Below are 22,685 nucleotides of genomic sequence, written 5' to 3'. Positions count from 1 at the left end.
AGCTGCTCTTTCAAGACCTGAAGGGTCTAGGCCCGAAACGTCAGCCTCTCTGCTCCTATGATGCTGCTTGGCCTGCTGTGTTCATCCAGCCCTGCACCTTGTTGTCTCGGATTCTCCAGCATCTGCAGTTCCTACTATCTCTGATTAGACCTTATTCACAGTTTTGGGACCACACGACGGGTCATTGTCCAATCCAGCTTCACACACACATCGTGTCATTGTGCCTAAGTGAGTAATACAACAGCTTGGATCTGTCAAACTGATGCCGGAGATGAGAATCTGTCGTCGTTCAGAGACTTGAGTGACTGGGAATACTCCTCCTGTGGGAGTGAAGGCTGCGAGGTTGTACCATAGAGAGATCCGGGAGAGACTGATTGAGGAAGTACCATCAATGAAAATAGTTCTCAGAGTGACAGAGTTTAGGATAAATGTCTTTATACACAGGGACAGAGGAACCTGGGAAGTCAGGCCAAGGAGGAGCAGTTGAGACTGACAGCATGGAAGATTTTAAGGGAAAATTGATGAAATATTTGAAACTGGCAAAGTTGGAAGATCTCGGGGAGAGAGTCATCCGTTGGAAGAGCATTGGATCGCAGTTTACCATTGGTTGATATGAATACAATGTGGCAAATGGCTTCTGTAGAATCACAGAATGGCCACAGAACAGGAGGAGGCCATTCACCCCATTGTGTCTATGCTGGTTCTCTGAAGGAGCAAGTCATCTCGTGCCACTGCCCTCCCTACTCCCTCTAGATGTGAAAGAATTTCCTTCTCAGATAATGGTCCAATTTCTTCATGAAAGATGCAAAGGAACCTGCCTGCCCCACACTTTCAGACAGTACATTCCAGACCCTGAACCACTTGCTCCTGCCCCCATCGCTTTCTTTGTTAATCACCTTCAATCTGTGGCTTCGTGTTCTCAATCCCTCCTAACTTGTTTTGGATTTAATTTTATTCCAATTGTTGATTGCCCATTTTGAAAATCAAATTTCCTGAGATCAGATAGCAATGTAATAAGGCGCAGTGTCCCCTCATTCCCTGTCCAACCTCATTACTGCTACAAGTTGAACCAAAGAGTCTGTCTCCTTGCTGTATGACTCTATGATAAAAATTCTATTGGCTGATTTTTGTGATCACAGTTGATTAAGTCATGAAGAGCAGCTTTTTAATTGAAAGGATCCAGTTGGGTTGTTACGGTGAGGAGACTGCTTTTCAGTAGCAAGCAAGACCTGAATCCACCTCAGCCCCCTCAGTCCAATCACCCAGCAGGTAGATTCCCACCAGATCCCAGAGAGCAGTTCTGATATTCTAACCAGATCCCGTTCTATCCGTCAGGTTATGGTGTGGATCCATGGTGGTGGATACGTAATAGGAAGTGCATCTCTCTATGACGGAACATCACTTGCAGCTTATGAGGATGTGGTGGTGGTGGCGATCCAGTATCGGCTGGGAATTCTTGGGTTCCTCAGGTAAATGCAAAGAGACAGTCAGGAAGGTTGGCAGCAGCTGAGAGGCCTTTTTGGTTCATTGTGTCTGAACCAAAGCCATCCGGCCTAATCCACACTCTCTCATTGTGTGGTTTGGAGGCACATTGAATTATGGGTTTCAGACAGATTGTTCAAGGAGAAGTCAAGTCAAGACAGTGTAGTGGTTGTTTTTCCAGGCTCAGTGATAGAACATAGAACAGTACAGCACAGTACAGGGCCTTCGGCCCACGATGTTGTGCCGACCTATTATCCAACTAAGATCAAACTAACCTACATACCCTACATTATACTATCATCTATGTGTCTATCCAAGAGTCGCTTAAATGTCTCTAAAGTATCTGACCCCACTACCACTGCCGGCAGCGCATTCCACACGCCCACCACTCTCTGTGTAAAGAACCTACCTCAGACATCTCCCCTATACCTTCCTCCAATCACCTTAAAATTATGCCCCCTCATAATAGTCATTTCCACCCTGGGAAAAAGTCTCTGACTATCCACTCTATCTAGGCCTCTCATCACCTTGTACACCTCTATCAAGTCGCCTCTCATCCTTCTTCACTCCAATGAGAAAAGACCTAGTTCCTCAACCTTTCCTCATAAGACCTGTCCTCCAGTCCAGGCAGCATCCTGGTAAATCTCCTCTGCACCCTCTCTAAAGCTTCCATATCTTTCCTATAATGAGGTGACCAGAACTGAACACAATATTCCAAGTGTGGTCTAACCAGGGTTTTATAGAGCTGCAGCATAACCTCAACGGCTCTTAAAACTCAAGTCCCTGCCAATGAAACCCAAGACACCATACGGCTTCTTTACAACCCTATCAACTTGGGTGATCTTGATGGTGGTTGCGGGGGGGAGGGTTAGACATGAGAATTTCGGACTGAAGTGGAGTGAAATATTGCAAAACTTTAGCAATTTTCTAGCCGTGGGAAATGTGGGTTTACAGGAATAGGGAAGGAGCTGAGTTTGGGTGGGATGTTGTTTGGAGCGTCGGTGTAGACCTGATGGGCCAAACAGCCTCTTTCCACACTGTCGGAGATTCTGTGACTTCCCAATCTCTGTAATCCCATCCACTCCCATAACGCTCTGAGATCTGCGTTCCTGTAACTCTGGCCTTTTGTGTGTTCCTGATTTTCATGTTGGCCGTGTCTTCAGTTGCCTGGGCCCTAAGTTCGGGAGTTCTGAGATTCCCCCCTTGCAATTTCTTCAACTCCCTCTCCATTAAGATGCTCAGTAAAATCGATCTCATTGACTGAAGTTTGACTCAGTATCAAATGTTGTTTGATGAAGCTCCGGTGAAGTGGCTTGGGATGATTTGCTATGTTGTTGATGCTTTATAAATGCAGGTTGTTGTTGTTGTTGTTGTTGCTGTTGCTGTTACAAGTGTCACACACAACAATTTCTGCCTGATGTTCTATCTTCAGCACAGGGGATGAGTATCTGCCGGGAAACTGGGGCATGTTGGATCAAGTTGCAGCGTTGAAGTGGGTTCAGGAAAACATTGAGAACTTCGGAGGTGACCCAGGCCTGGTGACCATATTTGGAGAATCTGCCGGTGGAATCAGTGTTTCATTCCATGTATGTGGTTGGTCTTTATTCTCACTCTTTCAGTCTGAAATGTTGGTTAATATTTCCACAGTCTGATGTTATGTGTTTTGCCCGTTGCTCGCGGTTAAGCTAAAGAGCCTGTGAAGCCAGTTTGTCCCAACATGAGATGTTTACCTTCATCCTCGCAGGAGAATGACCTTTTTCTCACTGTGACAGGAACAGGCCATTCAGCCTAACTGTTCCTGATAGCCATGCTTCACCCTCTCCAGGCTATTTGGGGGTCTAGAGTTTCAGATTTCCACCAGCCTTGAAGAAACTGAGAAGCAGGAGAAAGAGGAGGCAGTCATTCAGGTCCTTGAGCCTGCTACACACTTCCTTAAGATCATCTGCAACAACTTCCCTTCGCAATCGTTCAATTCCTTGATTCCCTTAATGGCCAAAATTCTATTGTTCAGTTTTGAATAAATTTATTGACTAATTGTTAACTGCTTTCTAGTATCAGGAATTCTAAAGATTCACCACATTCTGAGTGAAGAACATTCTCCTCATTGTTACAACCCACTCTGGAGAGCATGCTGATTCTCAAGCCTTACTTCTCACAGGGTCACCACAAGAGTTAGTGATTTAATCAAAGTTTGGAAACTCCCCAAGTTACCTGTCTTAAGTTATCAGATTAACAGAACTCACTCACAAGGGTCCCATATTTAACTAGGCTCAAAATGGAAGCTTTCATCCTGCACTCATCAGAAACAGATTTCAAAACAGACTCTGTTCTCTACAGCTTGAGAAGAGGATGCTGATTGGTTGGGTCATCATTTATTGGGGATGCAGCAGTTAACTGTCAGTCTAATTCCCAGAGCAGACAGATTGATTCTGATTGGTCAGGACACTGCCATGGACATGCAGCAGAGTTTAGTTGTCTCCATGATGGAAAAGGTACAATGTCTGTACAAATTTTTTTAGTCCCCATTAAACAAGGTCCTGAATATGTGTGCATGTAGCTTCTTTCATGCACAAATGTATCACAGTGCGAGTATGGCCAATGATCTTAAATCAGATTCTGGTGTAACTGTCAGCGCACTTCGGGTTATTTAATAAATGCTGTCCAGTGGCAGAATCACATCTAAAGCAGGGGCTGGTTGAGCATGAGTGGCCAGCTATGAAATGTCTTATCTCACAGGATAGCTGTGATATGCCCTATCATTGCTCACTCTTACATTCCAATCTGTTGCGATGAAGTTTAACATTCTTTTAGCCTCCTTTTCTCACTATCCTGGGGAGCTGAATCTCTATCCGACACCAGGTAGGATGGTCTGTGCTCCAGCTGAGATGTCCAATACCCCCTTGGTCCTGTATCAGACTGGCTCCAATGAACAGCTTGGGAAGAGGGGCCTTTAGAAAGGGTCTAAGCTAATGGCTGCTCTCTCTCTTGTTTTCCAGCTTGTTTCTCCTTTGTCCTCTGGTCTGTTTCACAGGGCAATATCAGAAAGCGGTACTGCTTTGATCAAGTTTGGACCTCATCAAGATCCAAAATTAACAGCTCTGGTATGATATTCTTTTTCAAAATCAAAGGTTTTTTTTCCCTTGTTTCACAGTGAGAAATTTTCACTTGATACAAACCAAAACAAAGGAGGAAAATGACTTTCCAACGACAGGATCTTGTTTTGGAATGTGTGGGCGGTTTGTTCAGATCTGTAGCCCCCTTTACATTGTTACATGTGGCCAGTCACACACAGTGATTAGGGGGAGAGATCTGAGCACAGCCTGCAACAGATCTGGATTAGATCCCAAGCATCAGCTGTCTGCAAATTCACTGTGTAACAGATCCTGATGATTCAAGACTTTTCAGATTCACGATGTACAGGATCCCAAGAATACATTCCTCAGGCTGTAGTAGATCACTGAAATCCATGCTCCGTGGATTCACACTATACCACATCCATACAATCCACTTGGAGGTTTATGCTGTAACATGCCCCTGGAATCCACTGTGCAGCAAATGTGGGAGAGAAATTTCCTGAGATTGGAAGAGTTGGTCCTTGCAGAATCTTTGACTTGCACTGAGCTGTGTTTTGAACTGAGGGCCCCTCGAGCTGGGGGGACACCTACAGGGGGCAGGATTCTGGCAATAGGCTCACCATTGCACAGGCCAGAGTTAGAACATAGAGGGACCCCTTTCAGCCAGCTGTACATTTACCTGCTTTACCTGCAAGGACATCTACAAAGTCCCACTCACCCGTCCTTTCTTCATCGTCCTGCAAATCTTTGATCTTCAGATAATTATTCAGTTTCCTTCTGAAAACCACGATTGATTCAGCCTCTGTCGGTGTGACCAGTTACTCCAGTGCTGAGCTTTACACAACTGAGACCTCGTCTCCATCCCGGGGAATCCCAGCCCTCACAGATCCAGCTCAGAATCCAGTAGCACTGGCCTCCAATCTGGGGAATTGAAGTTGATTGTCATAGAGTGGTCTCTTGATGAAATCCAGTAACTGTTGGTCTCAATTGAAACTCTGTACAGATTATCGCCAACGTCAGCGGCTGTGACACTGATGACTCCCGGGAAATTGTTGATTGTCTAAAGAAACTGTCTGAAGAGGAATTGTCGAACATTGCAAAACCTCCCCAAGTATGGTGCAAATTCATCCTTCTTTCCTTCCCGTTTCACTTCTGTATCTCAGTGGCGGCATGGTGGCTCAGTGGTTAGCTCTGCTGCCTCACAGCACCAGGGACCTGGTTTCGATTCCACCCTCGGGCAACTGTCTGTGTGGGGTTTGCACGTTCTCCCTGTGTCTGCGTTGATTTCCTCCCACAGTCCAAAGATGTGCAGGCTAGGTGGATTGGCAGTGCTAAATTGCCTGAAGTGTTCAGGGATGTGTAGATTACATAGGTTATAGGGGAATGGGTCTGGGTGGGATGCTGTGAGGGTTGGTGTGGACTTTTTGGGCTGAAGGGTCTGTTTCCACACTGTAGGGATTCTATGATCTATGTACAGACCCATTCCCCCCATTTTTCTCAATCTCAATTTTCGGCCGTGATGGCCTGATGGTATTCTCACTAGGCTATTAATCTGGAAACACAGGTAAGGTTCTGGGAACCTGGCTTTCACTTCCACCATGACGGAATATGAATTCAACTTAAAAAAATTTCTCTAATTAAGAGTCTAATGTTACTTGTTGGGAGCGAGCCTTTAGGGAAGCAAATGTGCCATCCTTCCGCGGTCTGACCTACATGTGATCCCAGACCTGCTGCAAAGCGATTGATGGTCAAACGCTGATTGCGCCAGCGCTGTCTACATCCTGTGAATGATTAAAAAAAGTCGTTAAATTCGAGACCAAACATACTATCACATCCTAAATGTGCAGGGCTTATTCAATGGTGCCCTGTAGATAGTTACAGTTATCTGATTGTTTATACCAAGTCAGGATCTAGCCAGCTCACTCTCACCACCTGCTAAACGATGGAAATCTTTGCCTTCCTCCCTCTTCCTCCTACAACCAAACTTCCTGTTGCCCCACTGCTACTTTTCTTGTCTCCTCTCCTACTCTGTGTGTCTCTGGAGGCATCCTGCATTGTCAGCATTAGTGCTTTTCTTCACTTCTCCTGTCATTAAAAACTCTTCTCGGTATGGAAAAAGGGTCAGGCTGGCTGAATCGTGGATCCTAAACAACACAGCAGGAAGGTCCTGGCCTCTGGATTATTTGTTTTGTTGGAGTCAGTGACCTCCTCAGTTTGCCTTCAGTCTGCTCCCCCCTCCCGTTGAGAATATTTGCTGGAGCTGATTGGAAGTGAGGGAGCAGGGAAAATCTAGGACCTCATTAAGTGCTGATGTGAAAATGTAGAAACAAAGTCAGCATGCAGGTACAGCAAGCATTTGACGAAAGAAATAGCATGTATCGTCTAGTGTTCATCTGTCAAAGCTCCTCTTAATAAGATCACTGCTCTTGCCTCAAATGTTCATGCTGAACACCAATTGGCCAAGCACCAGAAACAGCTCAGTATGTGCACTTAGCTCGTGCTGACACAGTGTGTGTGTGTGACCAGCAGCAGGCTCCAGTGCTGCTTTGTGTTTTGATCAGCTTTACATTCCAGTTTACCCCCTCCCTCCAGCAACTGCAGCTCTCACTGTGAGCTGCACCTCTCTCTGGTTGTTGCAAACTGTGGTCTAGCTGACAGCGGTGACAATCAGTTATTTCAGGCTTTACATAAAATCATGGAAAATAGGCAGAGGCATAAGCGATTTGGCCCATCGAGCCTGCACCACCCTTCATTATGCTCATGGCTGATCATCCAACTTAGTGCCCTGTTCCCACTTTCTCCCCATACCCTTTGATCCCTTTTGCCCTATGAATGAAATCTAACTCCTTCTTAAAAGACATTTAATATTTTTGCCTCAACCACTCCATAGGCTCTCCAGTCTCTGCGTGAAGACATTTCTCCTCATCTCAGTCCAAAGTAGCCTGCCCTGTAACGTTAGTCTGTGACCCATAGTTCTGGACTGTCCATCATTAGAAATATCTTTCTTGCATTTACCCTGTCTAGTTGTATGAAAATTTTGAGGGTTTCTGTCAGCTCGCCTCTCATTCTCCTGAACCCCAGTGAATATAGTCCTAAATGATCCAATCTCTCTTCAGTCCTGCCATCCCAGGAATTGATGCAGAGTAGATAGGGAGAAACCATTCCCTTTAGTAGAGAGGTCAATAATCTGGGTCACAGTTTTAATGAACAGTAAGTTTAGAGGGGATTTGAGGAAAAGAATTTTCACCCAGAGGGTTGTGGGTATCTGGAACTCACTGTCTAAAAGGGTGGTAGAGGCAGGAACTGCCAAGACACTTAAGAATTATTGAGATGAGCATTTGAAACTCTACAGTATACAAGACTACACGTCAAGTGCTGGAAAATGGGCATGGAATAGATGAAGAAGGATCCTGACCTGAAACGTCAACTTTCCTGCTCCTCTGATGCTGCCTGGCCTGCTGCATTCCTCCAGCTCAACACTGTGTTGACTGTGACTCCAGCATCTGCAGTTCTTGCTATCTCTTAGAATAAATGGGTGCTGGATGACCAGTGAAACATAATGGGCCGAAGGGCCTCTTTCCATGCTGTGCAGACTCCATCACTCAATAACCCTCTGTATGATACTATTACTCTCTTAAAGACACACATAAAATAGGGCGCAGCTCCAATAAGACCAGTATCCAGGGCAAAAGCAGCACATTTGATTGGCCATCAATCCACTACTTCAATATTCACTCCTTCCACCACTGACAGCAGTGTGTACCATCTACAAGACGCAATGCAGTAACTCACTAAGGCTCCTTTGACAGCACCTTCCAGATCTCAACCTCCACTATCTAGAAAGACAAGAGTAGCAGATCCCTCTCCAATGGCATTGTGGGCCGACCTACAGCACATGGCCTGCATTAGTTCAAATTGGTGACCTTCTCAAGGGCAATTAGGGATAGGTGATAAATACTGACCCTGCCATTGATGACACATCCCATACAAGAATGAAAATAAATCAATTTCCTGATCTACAGAACATTATATCATTGACAGCCACCCCTTTCACTTGCCTTGAAGATTCTCTGCTGTGATTAATGTGACTCTGACCATTTGGGGGATCCTCTGAGTATTTGCAGTGTTACAGTATGTGCGGTGTTGGTGATATCTCCAGTTAAATATCATCTTTTCTTTCCTAATGAGGCAATTCTCTCTGTCGTGGTGGATGGTGTCTTCTTGCACAGAGAGGTAGAACAACTGCTTGAGGCAAAAGAGGTCAGCTCGGTTCCATACCTGTTGGGAGTCAACAATCAAGAATTTGGTTGGCTAGGAGCAAAGGTGAGATTAATTTCAGCCTTTGATTGGGTCTGAGTTGATGGCTGTCGAGCTCAGACTGTCCTGGGAACTGAATGAGGGACATCTTTTCCCTTCCAATTCCAATGTTGATTTTGTTCTTTCCATATTTGGAGCTTAGTCCCTCTTCCTGAGCATCACCCAAGGGCCCCTTTCCCTTTTGTTGTCCAGTAACTGTCTGTGGAGTGAGAAACATGGTTAATGGTTCGGGAAAATGACCTTCCATCAGATGTTGATCAACCTGGAAATGTTAATACTGTTTCGGTCTCCACAGATCCCTGCAATGTGCCATCAGCCCCTTTCTGAGCTGCTGCTACTAGAAATACCATCCTCTTTTGCATTCCAAGTATATGTTGCATTGCATTTCATTTTAACAAGGGTTGCATATATGTATTGTCCCAAGTCCCTTGTGGAATTTAATTGTTTCATTTCCCTGTCCATTGCACCTCACATCAACCCTTCCTGAAAGAGTGCAGTCCCTGTGGGAGTGACTGGGATTAAGGTAATAAAGCAGAGATTGAGCCCTCACCACCCGCTCCCCCCCCCCCCCCACCCCGCATCTGAAAACTAAAACCAAAACACCCAAAAAGCAGCACCTCACCCTATAATCTGTAAAAGTAGCGTGAAAAGTGGTGTAAACTGCCTTTCATCAATTTCTAGTGGTGAAATAAAACAAATCCCTGACACTCACTTTACAATCAACAAGGAACAATTTATTTATCTAACTTTAACAGTAAAACAAATTAACTAAACTATTAATAAACCAAATAAATCCCTTCCAACTACTATTCGCGAATATAACAAGATTCCAATTGTATGCTGTTCCAATAAATACAAGTCCCACTTATATAAAATAAAAAATTAGTCTCTCGAAATTACAGCCAGATTATATGTCTTCAAGAATACTCTGTTCCTTCTCTGTCGAATGTTCTGTCAGGAATGCTTTCTCTGTGAATTCTTTAGTCAGGAATCTTAGCTAGGAGTGCCATGGTACCGTTGTGAATAGATGTTCCTTTCTCTAAGAGCTGAGAGCTGTTATCTCTAGCAGATGGTAGTTCGCTCTCCTGTCGTTGCCCAACTGCCACTTCTTTTATACCCTTGATGACAAGTCAATTTCTTACAATAGGATTGGTCCGATATTGTCAAAACCATCAGATTTAAATTTAATTGGTTTTTGGTATCTAAGTGCCTGATTCAAATTAATTGGATAAATTCAAAACTTCTTGTCTTGATAACAAAACAAAGCTGCTGCTTGGGCCTGCTGACTGTACAGCCTTTTGATACAAATATTTCAATTAAGGTGCTCTGTGCACCTGCAAACCCACAAGCTCCTGCGACAGACATCCTTTCTGAATCTATAAGCATAGAAAAAGCACATCATCTTTTAAAGGGACCACCCACTGCTTCCCCCCACCCAGCATTTTACAAACACCAATATTTACAAAAACCAAATTCTAACTTCCTGCCTCTCAATCCACGAGTACACTAACCAATTTCACAACATTAAGATTGTGATAAATTTGTGATTAATTTTGTAACTTGGATTATATAGGTTTCCTCTATTTGTATTTTGACGGTGAAATAATCCTGCTTTAATCAGGAGACATTGGTGTTGTTTTAATCATGAGTTCCTTTTGCTGTTGTTCATAGAGACTCTGTTAATATAGAATCTGATTTCAACTGATTGGCTGGCGCTCTGCTGAAAGATATATGTCACGGGGTGACGTTGACGCATTGAGACCCACCCCTCCTTCCCCTCTGTTGCAGCCAGTGCACCTTTCATGGTGATCTGTGTCCCGTTCCTGTAATGTGACAGTCAGCTGTTATTCAGGCCATGTAATGATGCACAAGTAACCTCTGATTTTAACCACTGTACTGTTCAGATGTTGAACCCACCCGGTTGGGAGGAAGGAATGGACCGGGAGACTGTGGAGTCTATCCTTAGGAACATGAGCCTGGTGAGTTCTTACCTGGTCCTGCCCTTTAGGCTTTTCAACAAGATTTGGAAGCCAGCCATTTCTACCTTGTCAACTGCAATTTCTTATATTTTTGATTATGGACTGAAACGGGGAAAGGTCTGTTTTAAAACTGAGGAGTGAGGAAGGAATTGCTGCACTGTTTAAAAACAAGGGACTGGTTGTGAGTTGTATTTACACTGCTGCTTCACAAGCAGTGAGGGGCAGGGAGAAAAGACAGCACAGCACTGGGGAATGTGGAGAGTGATTTAGCTGGTAACAAGTAACTGATTGGTTTGTGTAACCAACTGTGGATACTGACATCATCAACCTGATGGCAGCTCTCTGATTGGCTCCTAGGCAGGGTGAACAGTTTGGGGGTTTACAGTGGAGGGCAAGAACCCTCTGAACTGCTTTAAGAGAAGGCTCTGTGTTTCTGTCTCTCTCTGCAGGCAAAGTGCCTGAAGCCAGAAGAGAGAGAGTTATTTTCTTGCACTACTTGCTGTAAGCGTTGCCTTGAAACAATAACTTTGAAATTGAACAACCCGTGTCAATCTGCTGTGTCTTCAACAAAGAACCAAGAATCAGGAAGGAAGGACTTGGGAGAACAGAAGGTCTTGGGAAGCAAAAGGAACATCTCAGTGAACCCTATGGACTGGTGCTAATGAACTGTGTTTACCCGTGTCTTCCCAGCACCCATAAACCCAGCGTGTTTTATTTGCTTTTGTCTGTCTATAAGTGTGCGCAGGAGTTTGAAAATGGAGTTTAGGGTTTGAAGCGGTAGAGTCACAGTTCTTAGCTGTGTCCTTGTGAATCACATTTACTCATTTGTCGTGAATAGTCCTTGTTACGTGGAGGAACCTTGAGTGTTTTCTGTTAATTTGACTTGAACAGACTGGTAAACCCGGGTTTAAATCATTGACATTTTGTGGTAAGCCTGGGAATGTTGGAGCTTGAGAATCATTTTCCCAACAGTCACTTCCCCAAACGTGTCATAATAGCAGAAATTGCCAAAGGGTTAGTATGCAGTGCAGCAATTAATTGTTGAATAGCCAAAGTTCTCTTTATTGTGAGGGGGATTGAATACAAGAGCAGAGAGGTTATGTTTCATTTACACAGGGTGCTCCTGAGACTACATCTGGTGTACTGTATACAGTATTGGTCACCTTATTTATGGAAGGATATAAATGAGTTTGAGGCAGTTCAGAGAAGGTTTACCAGGCTGATACCTGGAGTGGGGTGGGTTGCCTTCCTGAGGAAAGGTTAGACAGGCTCAGCTTGTATGCGTTGGAGATGAGAAGTGTACAAGTGATTTGATTGAACTATACATTCTTTGGAAAAGTCTTGTCAGGGTGAATGTGTCAGAGAGTTATACAGCACAGAAATAGACCCTGCAGTCAACTCATCCATGCTAACCAGATATCCTAAACTGACCTAGTCCCACCTGCCAGCATTTGGCCCATATCCCTCTAAACCCTTCCTATTCATGTACCCATCCAGATGCCTTTTAAATGTTGTAATTGTACCAGCCTCCACCACTTCCTCTGGCAGCCCATTCCATACACACACCATCCTCTGTGTGAAAGAGTTGCCCTTAGGGTCCCTTTTAAATCTTTTCCCTCTCACCTTAAACCTATGTTCTTTAGTTTTGGACTTTCCCCTACCCTGGGTAAAATACCTTGGCTATTCACCCTATCCATGCCCCTCATGATTTTGTAAGAACACCTGTCAGCCTCCAGCACTCCAGGGAACACAGCCCCAAGCGACTCCGCTTCTCCCTATAGCTCCAACTCTCCAGTCTCCCTCACCCATTTAAGATAAAGGATAATAATTGTTTTCTCACCAACTGTTAAAAGTCTTTGGAATTCTCTTCCTGGAAACCTGCTGGAAACAGATTCTTTGACTGTTTTAAGGCAGAGGTGGATAGATTCATGATAGGTAAGGAAAAGGGTGGTGAACGGATTTTGGGAATAGGCAGCAATGTGGAATAATCAGATCAGCCAAGGTCAGCTTGTACTGTGGACCAGGGTTGAAGAGTTGTATGAGCTGTTCCTGCTCCTAATTTGTCCGGTGGAATACAATTATGATTGATGTTGTACTCTCTCTTTTGCAGTGAGTTTGCTGAATATTGAATTTCCCAGTGCTTTCCCAGTGCGAGGAAAGCTCAAATCTCTAGGACTGAAGTTAAACATCAAAACTGCTTGCCCTTGACCATAAAGCTATTCCCCCCAGTTAGCGACCCCAGTACAAAGGGGTACATTTCTCCCAAACTACCCTGTTTATGACTCTCATTATGTTGTACAACCCCTACCCTTCTCTGCTCTAAGGAAATCAATGCCAGTCTATCGAATCTCTCTATAAAGCTGCAGCCTACTGAATCTCCATTGCACACTCTCTCGTGCAATCACGTCCTTCCTTTGGTGTGGTGACCAGAACAGTGCACAGCACACTGAACTAACGTCAGATACAGCTCCATCATAATCTCCCTGCTGTTATGTTCATTGTCTTGTCTCATAACGCCAGGTACCCCTTAAGCCTTCTTAACCACCTTAACTAGCTGTCCCAAGAGTCTGAGGATAAGGCATGATGAGTAAGTTTACAGATGATACAAAATTAGGAGGTATGGTTGATAGCGAAGAAGGTTATCAAAAATTACAGAGGGATCTTGATCAGATGGGGAAGTGGGCTGAGGATTGGAAAATGCAATTCAATATAGATGTGTGTCAGGTGTTGCACTTTGGAAAGTCAAACCAAGGTAGGACTTATACAGTAAACGGGAAGGTCCTGAGGAACGTTGTGGTACAGAGGGACCTAGGAGTACAAGTACATAGTTTGTTGAAAGCAGCGTCGCAGGTGGACAGGATGGTGAAGAAGGCATTTAGCACGCTGGCCTTCATCGGTCGAGGCATTGAGTATAGGAGTTGGGATGTTATGTTACAGTTGTATAAGTCGTTGGTGAGGCCGCACTTGGAGTATTGTGGACAGTTTTGGTCACCCTGTTCTAGGAAAGCTATAGTTAAACTGGAAAGTGGGCAAGATGATTTACGAGGATGTTGCCAGGACTAGGAGGCCTGAGTTATAGGGAGAGATTGGCCAGGATAGAACTTCATTTGTTGGAACATAGGAGAATGAGGGGTGACCTTATTGAGGTGTATAAAATCATGAAGGGCATAGATAGGATGAAAGCATATAGTCTTTTTCCCAGGGATTGGGAATTGAAAACTAGAGGGGCATATGTTTAAGTAAGACCTGGGGGGCAACTTCTTCACATAGAGAGTGGTGTGAATGTGGAATGGGCTGCCAGAGAAAGTGGTTGAGGCAGATACAATAGCAATATTTAGAAAACATTTGGATAGGTACGTGGATGGGAAGGGTTTAAAGGGATATGGACCAAATGTGGGCAGTTGTAACTAGCTGAGAGGGCACCATGGTCAGCATGGACCAGTTTAGGCCAAAGGGCCTGTTTCCATGCTGTCTGACTCTATGACATGTACTCCAAGATCCTTCTGATCCTCATTACTTTCTCGGGTCCTTTAATAGGACGATGACAACTTTAACTTGCCTACCAAACTATAGGGCTACTCTCTGGTTGGAGAGAGATCACTGGTGGTGGTTTAACTTGAGCATGACCACCCCTCAGGCGAGGGGAGAGTTTGAGAAGGAGAGTCGTGGGGGTTGGTTAACGTGGTTGGCTGAATGGCTGGTTAGCTATACAGAGTGACACCAACAGCGCAGGGTCCTTCAGTGTTTTTACGTTGGAATTAGATTTTTGTGAGGCAAGGGAATCAAAGTTTACCGGGTAAGATGGGAATTTGGAATTCAGATCACAAACAGACCAATCATGAGCTTGTTGAATGATGGAGCAAACAAGAAGGACAAAATGAGCATCTTCCATTTGTGTTTGTATAAATGTAACAGAACTTTTCTTTCTGAATAGTGGGACAGAAGAGAAGTAATTGCCCTTTTAGGTAATTACATCAACACGTTTACACTAACAGTGGATTGATGGAGTACTGGAACTTGGTTACCAGCATATTTCTCCTGTCAATGTTGTAACTGGGGTCTAGGAATGGGATCTTGGACATGGATAACATGACATTGGACGTGGAGTAATAGCAATTGGTGAAGGATCAGTTTAAATGAATTTAAGAAGTAATACAAAAGCAATTAGGCATTTTGTTGATTCAATCAGCACATTAATACTCATGATGTGACGGGTGGAAAAGTGGGTCTTGATTTAAAGCGCATTCCTCCCATTACAGTCATTAAAGTGGAACCAGGGAGATCTGTCAAAGAGGGAACAGGCTTCTGGATCTGGGTGTTCTTTCCCTGCTGCCTGTCAATCCTGAGTTCCCCAGTTCATGTGTGTGAAGCCTTTGAATAGAGTTCACCTTACAGCAATGTACACTGTCTAATATTTCCTCATTTCTTCATGTACAGCTTAATGAAGATTTCCTGAAGCTGACCATTGATGAGTATATGGGTGATGTACAAGACAAGACCAGGATCCGAGATTTGCACCTTGAGCTGATGGGCGATGTAATTATGTTGATGCCCACTGTCCAATTTGCCAGATTTCACCGAGGTACAGAATACAGGGAAATCTTTCTCTTTCTCACCCGTCCCTTTCATCGTTTTCAATTTGTAAACTCTTTCTCTCGACTTTTTCCGTTCACGGGATGTGGCTATCACTGTTTGGGCCACCATTTGTTACCTAGTTCCTAATGACCTTTTGAGAAGATGGCGGTGAGTCACCATCTTGAACCATTGCAGTCCATGTGCTGTAGAGAGGGAACTCCAGGTTTAAGACCCAGCGACACTAAAGGAACCGTGATACGTTCCCAGGTCAGGATGGTGAGTAGTTTGGAAGGGAACCTGCAGCTGGTGGTGTTCCCTATGTATCTGCTGGCCCTATCCTTCTGTAGAGGCTGCAGGTTTGAAAGCTGCTGTTGATGGAGACTTGGAGAGTTAATGCAGTGAAACATATACATTGCTGCCCTAATGCATCATTGTGTAGGGAGTGAATGTTAAAGGTGGTGGATGAGCTCCTGATCAAGCAGGCTGCTTTGTCCTGATGGTCTGATCGTGTTAAGTGTTGTGGGAGCAGAACACTCTCACTCTGCCTTTTTACCATAGCCCTTTTATTGACCGTAACTTCTCCCCTATCGAAAAGGATAAGGCAGTATGGGGCACTACCCTTATCCAGCCCACTACTGTATTACTTCCACTGACTCCCAAACCCAGGGTAAACCCATTCTGAGTTGGGAATGCCTCTTTCCAGCTTTCTGGGACCTGTCCCAGCTTCTAAATCCTGACTCCGGTGGGACCTGCATTAGCTGATGAAGACTCGGGACTGAGGATCAGTAACAGTGGTGTTAGAGAGAGGGAGAGGGGAAAACAGCCAGGGTTCCTGCTCCCGAGAGAGAGAGAGCCCTCCTTAGCTTTTTCTGCTCTCAGGAAAACAATCTCAGTTTCTTGAGACTCTGTGTATGATTTAAGAGATTAATCTTTCTGTTTGCTCTTTGCAGATGCTGGCAATGCAGTCTTCTTGTACGAGTTTCAGCACCGACCAAGTGTATATGGAAACAGCCGGCCTGACTTTGTCAAGTCTGACCACAGTGATGAGCTCGGATTTGTGTTTGGTGCTCCGTTTTGGAACAATGATATTAAACTATTAGGTGAGAATATCCCCTGGAGTTTTACTGGGTTTATTTTGCCACGTTTTGAAGTCCTGCTCGTTCAGCCAAGAATGGTCTTCGATCTCACTGACACTAGGGCTGGGGGACTGGTGCTTGGCTTTAATGAGCATCATCTGTGGCTCAGTAATTCCCTGAAAAAACCTCCCAACAGCCCTACGTGTGACTCCAGACCCACAGCAAGGTGGTTGACTTTTAACAACCTTCAGAAATAACCTCACAAGAGTCTCAGTTCAAGGGCCATTAGGGGTAGACAAATGCTGTCCTGGCCAAGCTAACCACATCCCATGAAAGAAAGCTGTGGGTCTACCTACAGCAGGTGGACTGCAGTGGTTCTAGAAGACAGCTCACTACCACCTTCTCAAGGGGCTACTAGGGACGGGCGGTAAATACTGACCCCACCTGCGATGCCCACATCCAAGAAATGAGTTTAAAAAACACGGTTACTGTTTCTTCTTGATAACTTTCTGGATAACTGCCGCATGTTTAATCTCCCAATGGTTACCTCAGTTTGTTGTGACCTCTCCTGCAGGAAATGCCACTGAAGAGGAGCTGGCTCTGAGCAGAACAGTGATGTCTTACTGGGCTAACTTTGCAAGGAAAGGGTAAGTTGTATCTCAGCGAGGCACAGAACAGGCTGGGGCTCTTCTGTCTAGACAAGTAAAGGCTAAGGGGTGACCTAATAGAGACCTTTAATGTTTTAAAGGAGTTGAACAGGGTGGATATAGTGAAGGTTATGTTGCTGGACTAGCAATCCAGTGATGTGGAGGCATGTCCAAAATAAATAAATCAGATATAAATCTGACATTTAAAACTGGTTTCTGTAAAAATGACCATGAATCAATCATCAATTATTTTCTTTGTTACTTTATTTTACAGCAATGTGGTCATGGTTTCAAGAACAACACTTCTTCTTTTGATGCATTTCTAATCATCTTTTATATTTCCAAGGAATCACTTCTCATTCTTCTAAACTCCAGGGGGGAAGAATGATTCGAGGAATGTGGGATGTGAATGATGTGGGTAGATTGGAGCAGCTGGGATTGTTTTCCTTGCTGAGAGAAAGCTGAGAGGAGATCTGATCAAGGTATTCAAAACCCAGACAGAGTAAAGAGAGAGAAACTGTTTCCATTTGGTGAAAGGATCATGAACAAGAGCACCTGGATTTAAAGTAATTAATGAAAGACACAAAAGTGAAATGCAGATAAATTCTGACCCAGCAAGTGGTTAGGGTCTGGAAGGCACTGCCTATGTATGTGGTGAAGGCCGCTTCAATTGACACTTCCAAAAGGGATCGTTATTTGGCAAGGAAGAACGAGCAGGGTTATGGGTGAAGACAGGACATGGTCCTCAGTGAGATGCTCGTTCAGAGAGAAGGTGTAGACGTGATGGGCTTTAATGCCCTGGAATAGTTCAGGGATTCTGAGTGGTTAGGATCTGGAATGCACAGCCTGAGGGGAGAGTGGGAGAAAATTCAGTTGTGGGTTTCAGCGGAGAACTGAGTTAGCAGAGGGAGGGGAAATAAATTGCAGGGGAAAACTAGGGAAAGGGAGAGGAACTAGTCAAGGTGGTCTTGCAGGGAGCTGGCCTGGGTTCAGAGGGGTGGGTTGTAAGATATCTTCCTGTCAGGCATCTTAAAGACTTGGATTGATGGGTTGGGGAGGTGTCTCTGGGCCAGACAGATCCTGTGTCCCATGTCCCTAACGTGTGAAATTGCCTTGATTACAGCGATCCTAACGGGGAAGGGCTGGTATTGTGGCCACGTTATGATCACGACGAAGGATACATGCAGCTGGACCTGAAGCAAGAGGCAGGGAGCAAGCTGAAGGAACACCGCGTGAAATTCCACACCAAGCTGCAGAAGCAAAAAAGCAGAAAGAAGAGTGAGCAGGATGTAAAAGCTGATGGCCAACAGCGATCAGAACTCTAACAATCCGACAATCAGCTGTTACCATAAGCCATAGGAGCAGAAACAGGCCACTCAGCCCTTCGCATTTGCTCCACCATTCAATGAGATCACAGCTGATCTGATAATCCTCAACTCCACTTTCCTGCCCTTTCCCCATGACCTTTGATTACTTTCCTGATTAAAAATATATCTATCTCAGCCTTGATTATACTTAATGAGCCAGTCTCAACAGCTCTCTGTGGGAAAGAATTCCACAGATTCACTTCCCTCCGAGTGAAGAAATTTCTCCTTATCTCTGTCTTAAATGAACAATCCCCTTATTCCGAGATTTTACTCTGTCATCCTAGACTCTCCCACAAGGGAAGGCACCCAGTCTGAAACTCCCCTGTCAAGTCTCTTAAGAATCTTGTACATTTCAATGGGCTCACTTCTTATTATTCTAAATTCCAATGACTAAAGTCCCTCCATACCCAGGATCAGCTGAGTGAACCTTCCCTGGACTGCGTCCAATGCCAGTCTATCCTCCCATAGTGAGGGGCACAAAACTGTTCACAGCTGTGGTCTGACTAGTGCCTTCTATAGTTTTAACCAAAGCCTCCCTATTTTTACATTATAATCCCTTTGAAATAACTGCCAACATAATTTGCCTTCCCAATTACCCACTGAACTTGGTCACTACCTTTTTATGATTCATGCATATTAACTCTCAAATCCCTCTTGCTTTCTGCAGTCTATCCCCATTTAAACAATATTCAACTTCTCTATAGGCTCAGTGGTTAGCACTGCTGCCTCACAGCGCCAGGGACCTGGGTTCAATTCCACCTTCGGGCAACTGACTGTGTGGAGTTTGCACATTCTCCCCATGTCTGCGTGGATGTACTGCAGGTGCTCTGGTTTCCTCACAGCTGAAAGCTGTATGGTTTAGGTGGATTGGCCATGGTAAATTGCCAGTAGTGTCCAGGGGTGTGTAAATTAGGTGGATTAGTCATAGAAAATGCAAAGTTACGGGGAAAGGGTAAGGGGTGAGTCTGGGTGAGATGCTGTTCGGAGGGTTGGTGTGGACTTGTTGGGCCGAATGGCCAGTTTCCACACTGTAGGGACTCTATGATTCTATACTTCCCGCCAGAGTGCGTAACCTCTCATTTCCCCACATTATATTCAATCTGCCAAGATTTGCACACTCACTTAACCTGTCTCAATCCCTCTGCAGGTTCTTGTGTCAACCTTTCCACTCCGCAGATCCACTGTCAAGATCACAGTATCCTAACTCATTCTTAATTCCTTCCTTTTCTGTTTCTCCCTTTGATATTCACTTTTTCGATTATTGTTTTCCCTTCCCCTCACCTGACTCTGTAAAACCAGGGAATGTAGGTATTGTCCCATAACATATGGAGCTGGATCAATGCAGCCCATTGTAGTGGGAGCCATGGCGACCAGGCCCACTTAATCATGGGAGATGGCCCACATCAGTCTCCAGGCAACAAAATGTTCTCCCTTTGGTCACGGCTGAGGGTGGCCACTGGATACGAGATGTCAGTGACCCAACTGGAGCCCATTATCCCAGTGCCCACCGCAATTCACTGTTGACTCACAATGTCACAGGAAACTTTCTCACAGCCCCCAAGAGGCCACTGAACAAACGGGGCCTACCAGGGACTTCTTATCAGGCACCCTGTGGGAAGGGGAATGCTGCTGAAAATCCTACTCTGCCGTTGCCTCTGATTCTGTACCCCACCCCATAACTCCTTCCCAACAGATAACCCCCACCTGGTCTTGGGCTTGTTGATGCCCTCAGGTGACCAATTAAGGACATTGTCCAGCCCCTGCAGGAGAGGGAGGTAGGCCTACGTGGAATTGGATAAAGATTGGAGAACCACCTTTGAGGACCTCTTGAGCCCTCTGAGGTCTAACTCCATCCTTGCAAGGTCACCTTCCAACCACTGCCTTCCCCTCCGACCCACCCCCCATACCCTGTTCCTTGCAAAGTCATTGCCATGCCCCCTTCACTGAGGGGCTCAATCCAGACATACCTGAGCCCCTCAGCTTTGGGGATTGCCTGTAGTCCCAGCAGTGACCACTGCTCCAGGCTGGTGCTGCTGGGACTGTAGAGCTGTCAATCAGCCAGAGACTGTCCAAGGGGGCAATTCTGTGCCACAAAAGGGAGTCTTTGGGATTGAGGGAGCCTCTCCCTCCCCTTCACTCAGCCCCAGGTGACTGCAGCATCCTGTAAAAACAGGCCATAGAGAGAGAGACGAATCATTGTGACACCGTAGAAGGCAACTCAGCCCATTGAGTCCATGCTGGCTCTGACTTGAGTCAAGACGCTGGTTCTAATGGCAGCAATCCCTTCGTGTTTACTGAGCAAAGTGCAGCTCACTCCCTGTGACGTAGCATTTCCCAATCAGTTGGAGCGATGAGTAAATTACTGAACGAGCGATCCAGTGAAAGCTACATTGAAATCACCAGTTTAAGAAATTGAACTCAATTGTGCACAATTCTGGGAAATAAAAGGCGGGTTTTATCAAAAGGAATGCGAGACTTTTTGTTTTAGCTACTCATTCACAGGATGAGGGTATCACTGGCTAGGCCAGCATTTATTGCTCAGAGGGCAGTTAAGAGTCAACCACATTGCGATGGGTCTGGAGTCACATGTAGACCAGATCAGAGAAGGATGGCAAGTTTGCTTCCCTGAATGTTATTAGTGAACGAGATGGGTTTTTCCTGAAAGTCAGCAATGGATTCTTGGCCATCAGTAGACTGTTAATTTTACTGAATTCAAATTTCACCATTTGCCATGGTGGGATTTGAACCCAGGTCCCCAGAACATTACCTGGCTCTCTGTTCAGCAACAGTTCAGCAATAATAACACTAGGACATCATATCCCCTGTTGGATTGTGCATTCTTGTCCTTTAAGGAAGGAACTCTGGTGTTGTGATTCAGAACCTATTAAAAAGTGGCCCGGAATCCTCCCCATCTCGGGACTTGCTTAAATGTAGTTCCCCCAGATTTGTGTCCTAGCAGCTCGGGTTCCAGTGTTAGTGATTCATGTACTTCACTGATCATGAACGCTCAGCACTTTATGTTCAGCCCCTTCTTGTTTAACTTTCTTGTTTCTGTAACCAACCTCAAACAATAACTTTGAGAGATTTGTTCAGCAACATCTTGCGTGTCACCTGGACGTCCAGTCCCATGAAATGGGAGTGTAGAGAGTTGTTTGAAATGAAAGCGAAAAGCACAACTGGAAAGTCACATTTGAGAGCCACATCAGGCTATGCAGCTGAAACCTAATCCAAGGGAGTTTCAGTTGAAAGTGAGAGGCTTTGTTTTGCAATGGCATTGAGAAATTGATTTAATCCTGCACCCTAATGAAAGGAACACATTGTTTGAACAAAAACCCACAGAGTAGAATGTTCTGGGACTGGCTGACATCTCATTGATACTGTCACCATTGCTTTGCGATTGGACAGTTTACTCTGTGCCACATCATGATGACCATCCCCAACATTGTTTAATGCTCAAATTAAATAAGTTTACTTTGTATTTTCAGATTCTACTGCTGCCAGATGAGACACTCTGATTTGGGCAGTTCACTGCCCAGTTCACTTTTGGCATGATTTTAATTAACCAAACAGACAGATTAAACTGGATGGGTGGTGGTTTCTCAAGGGCGCTGTAACAGAAACTAAAAATTTCAAAGTAACCTTATCAAATTTAAATTAAAATAACATTTTCTCCTCCTTTCTCTTTGCTGAGTCTAAGGGTGTGTCTGATTATGCTGAGTCTGAACAGAAGAGGCATTTGTCTTACATAGAAATGTAGTTTATTGCATGACAGCAAAATGTACAATTTTTGTTCCTAGTTCAGCATAATTACTAAGGACTCTCAGGAGCTCCCTTCAGGTCCTCATGCAAAACTGGATTACCTCCACTTAGACAGAGAGAGCTCACCACATAGGGTGGGACTGAATGCATCATTAACTCCTTCAGAGCCATAACTTTATATAAAAGGTTTGTGTCTAAGACATACTAAATACACAAAAAAGGAAAGGTGTGCCTTTCTATATCACCTTTCAGGATAATTGAACAGGCCTTGTGAAACGTGTTTAAATGCAATTCTTTGATGGAAGAAAAATGTAGCAGCCGTTTTGTGCATGGCAAGCTGTGTCAAACACTGTCACAATGATGACAGCCCAGGACACATAGAATAACTGGCCTGGTCCCCTTCCAAATA

General features: G+C 44.8%; 2 protein-coding genes across 2 annotated transcripts in view; both read left to right on the top strand.

The window, feature by feature from the left end:
• Positions 1 to 1,233: 1,233 nt before the first annotated feature.
• LOC109927886 (fatty acyl-CoA hydrolase precursor, medium chain-like) lies at positions 1,234 to 20,981 on the top strand (the record flags this gene model as incomplete). The annotated part of the gene is made up of 10 exons (XM_048605943.1): positions 1,234 to 1,469; positions 2,915 to 3,068; positions 4,479 to 4,583; positions 5,560 to 5,667; positions 8,745 to 8,879; positions 10,778 to 10,852; positions 15,290 to 15,434; positions 16,378 to 16,527; positions 17,078 to 17,150; positions 18,274 to 20,981. Coding segments are annotated over 10 exons (1,383 nt in total), but the record flags the coding sequence as incomplete, so codon positions are not given.
• Positions 19,904 to 22,685, top strand: part of LOC109927885 (carboxylesterase 5A-like) — a 39,449-nt gene continuing 36,667 nt past the window's right edge. Inside the window, 1 exon segment of the mRNA XM_048605942.1 lies at positions 19,904 to 19,986. Coding sequence (XP_048461899.1) covers positions 19,904 to 19,986 — 83 coding nt within the window.

The sequence above is a fragment of the Rhincodon typus genome, chromosome 15 (genome assembly GCF_021869965.1).
Source record: "Rhincodon typus isolate 14 chromosome 15, sRhiTyp1.1, whole genome shotgun sequence".
NCBI classification, from domain to species: domain Eukaryota; kingdom Metazoa; phylum Chordata; class Chondrichthyes; order Orectolobiformes; family Rhincodontidae; genus Rhincodon; species Rhincodon typus.
The sequence above is the reverse complement of the archived record's forward strand: the minus strand, read 5'-3'. Positions and strand labels throughout refer to the sequence as shown.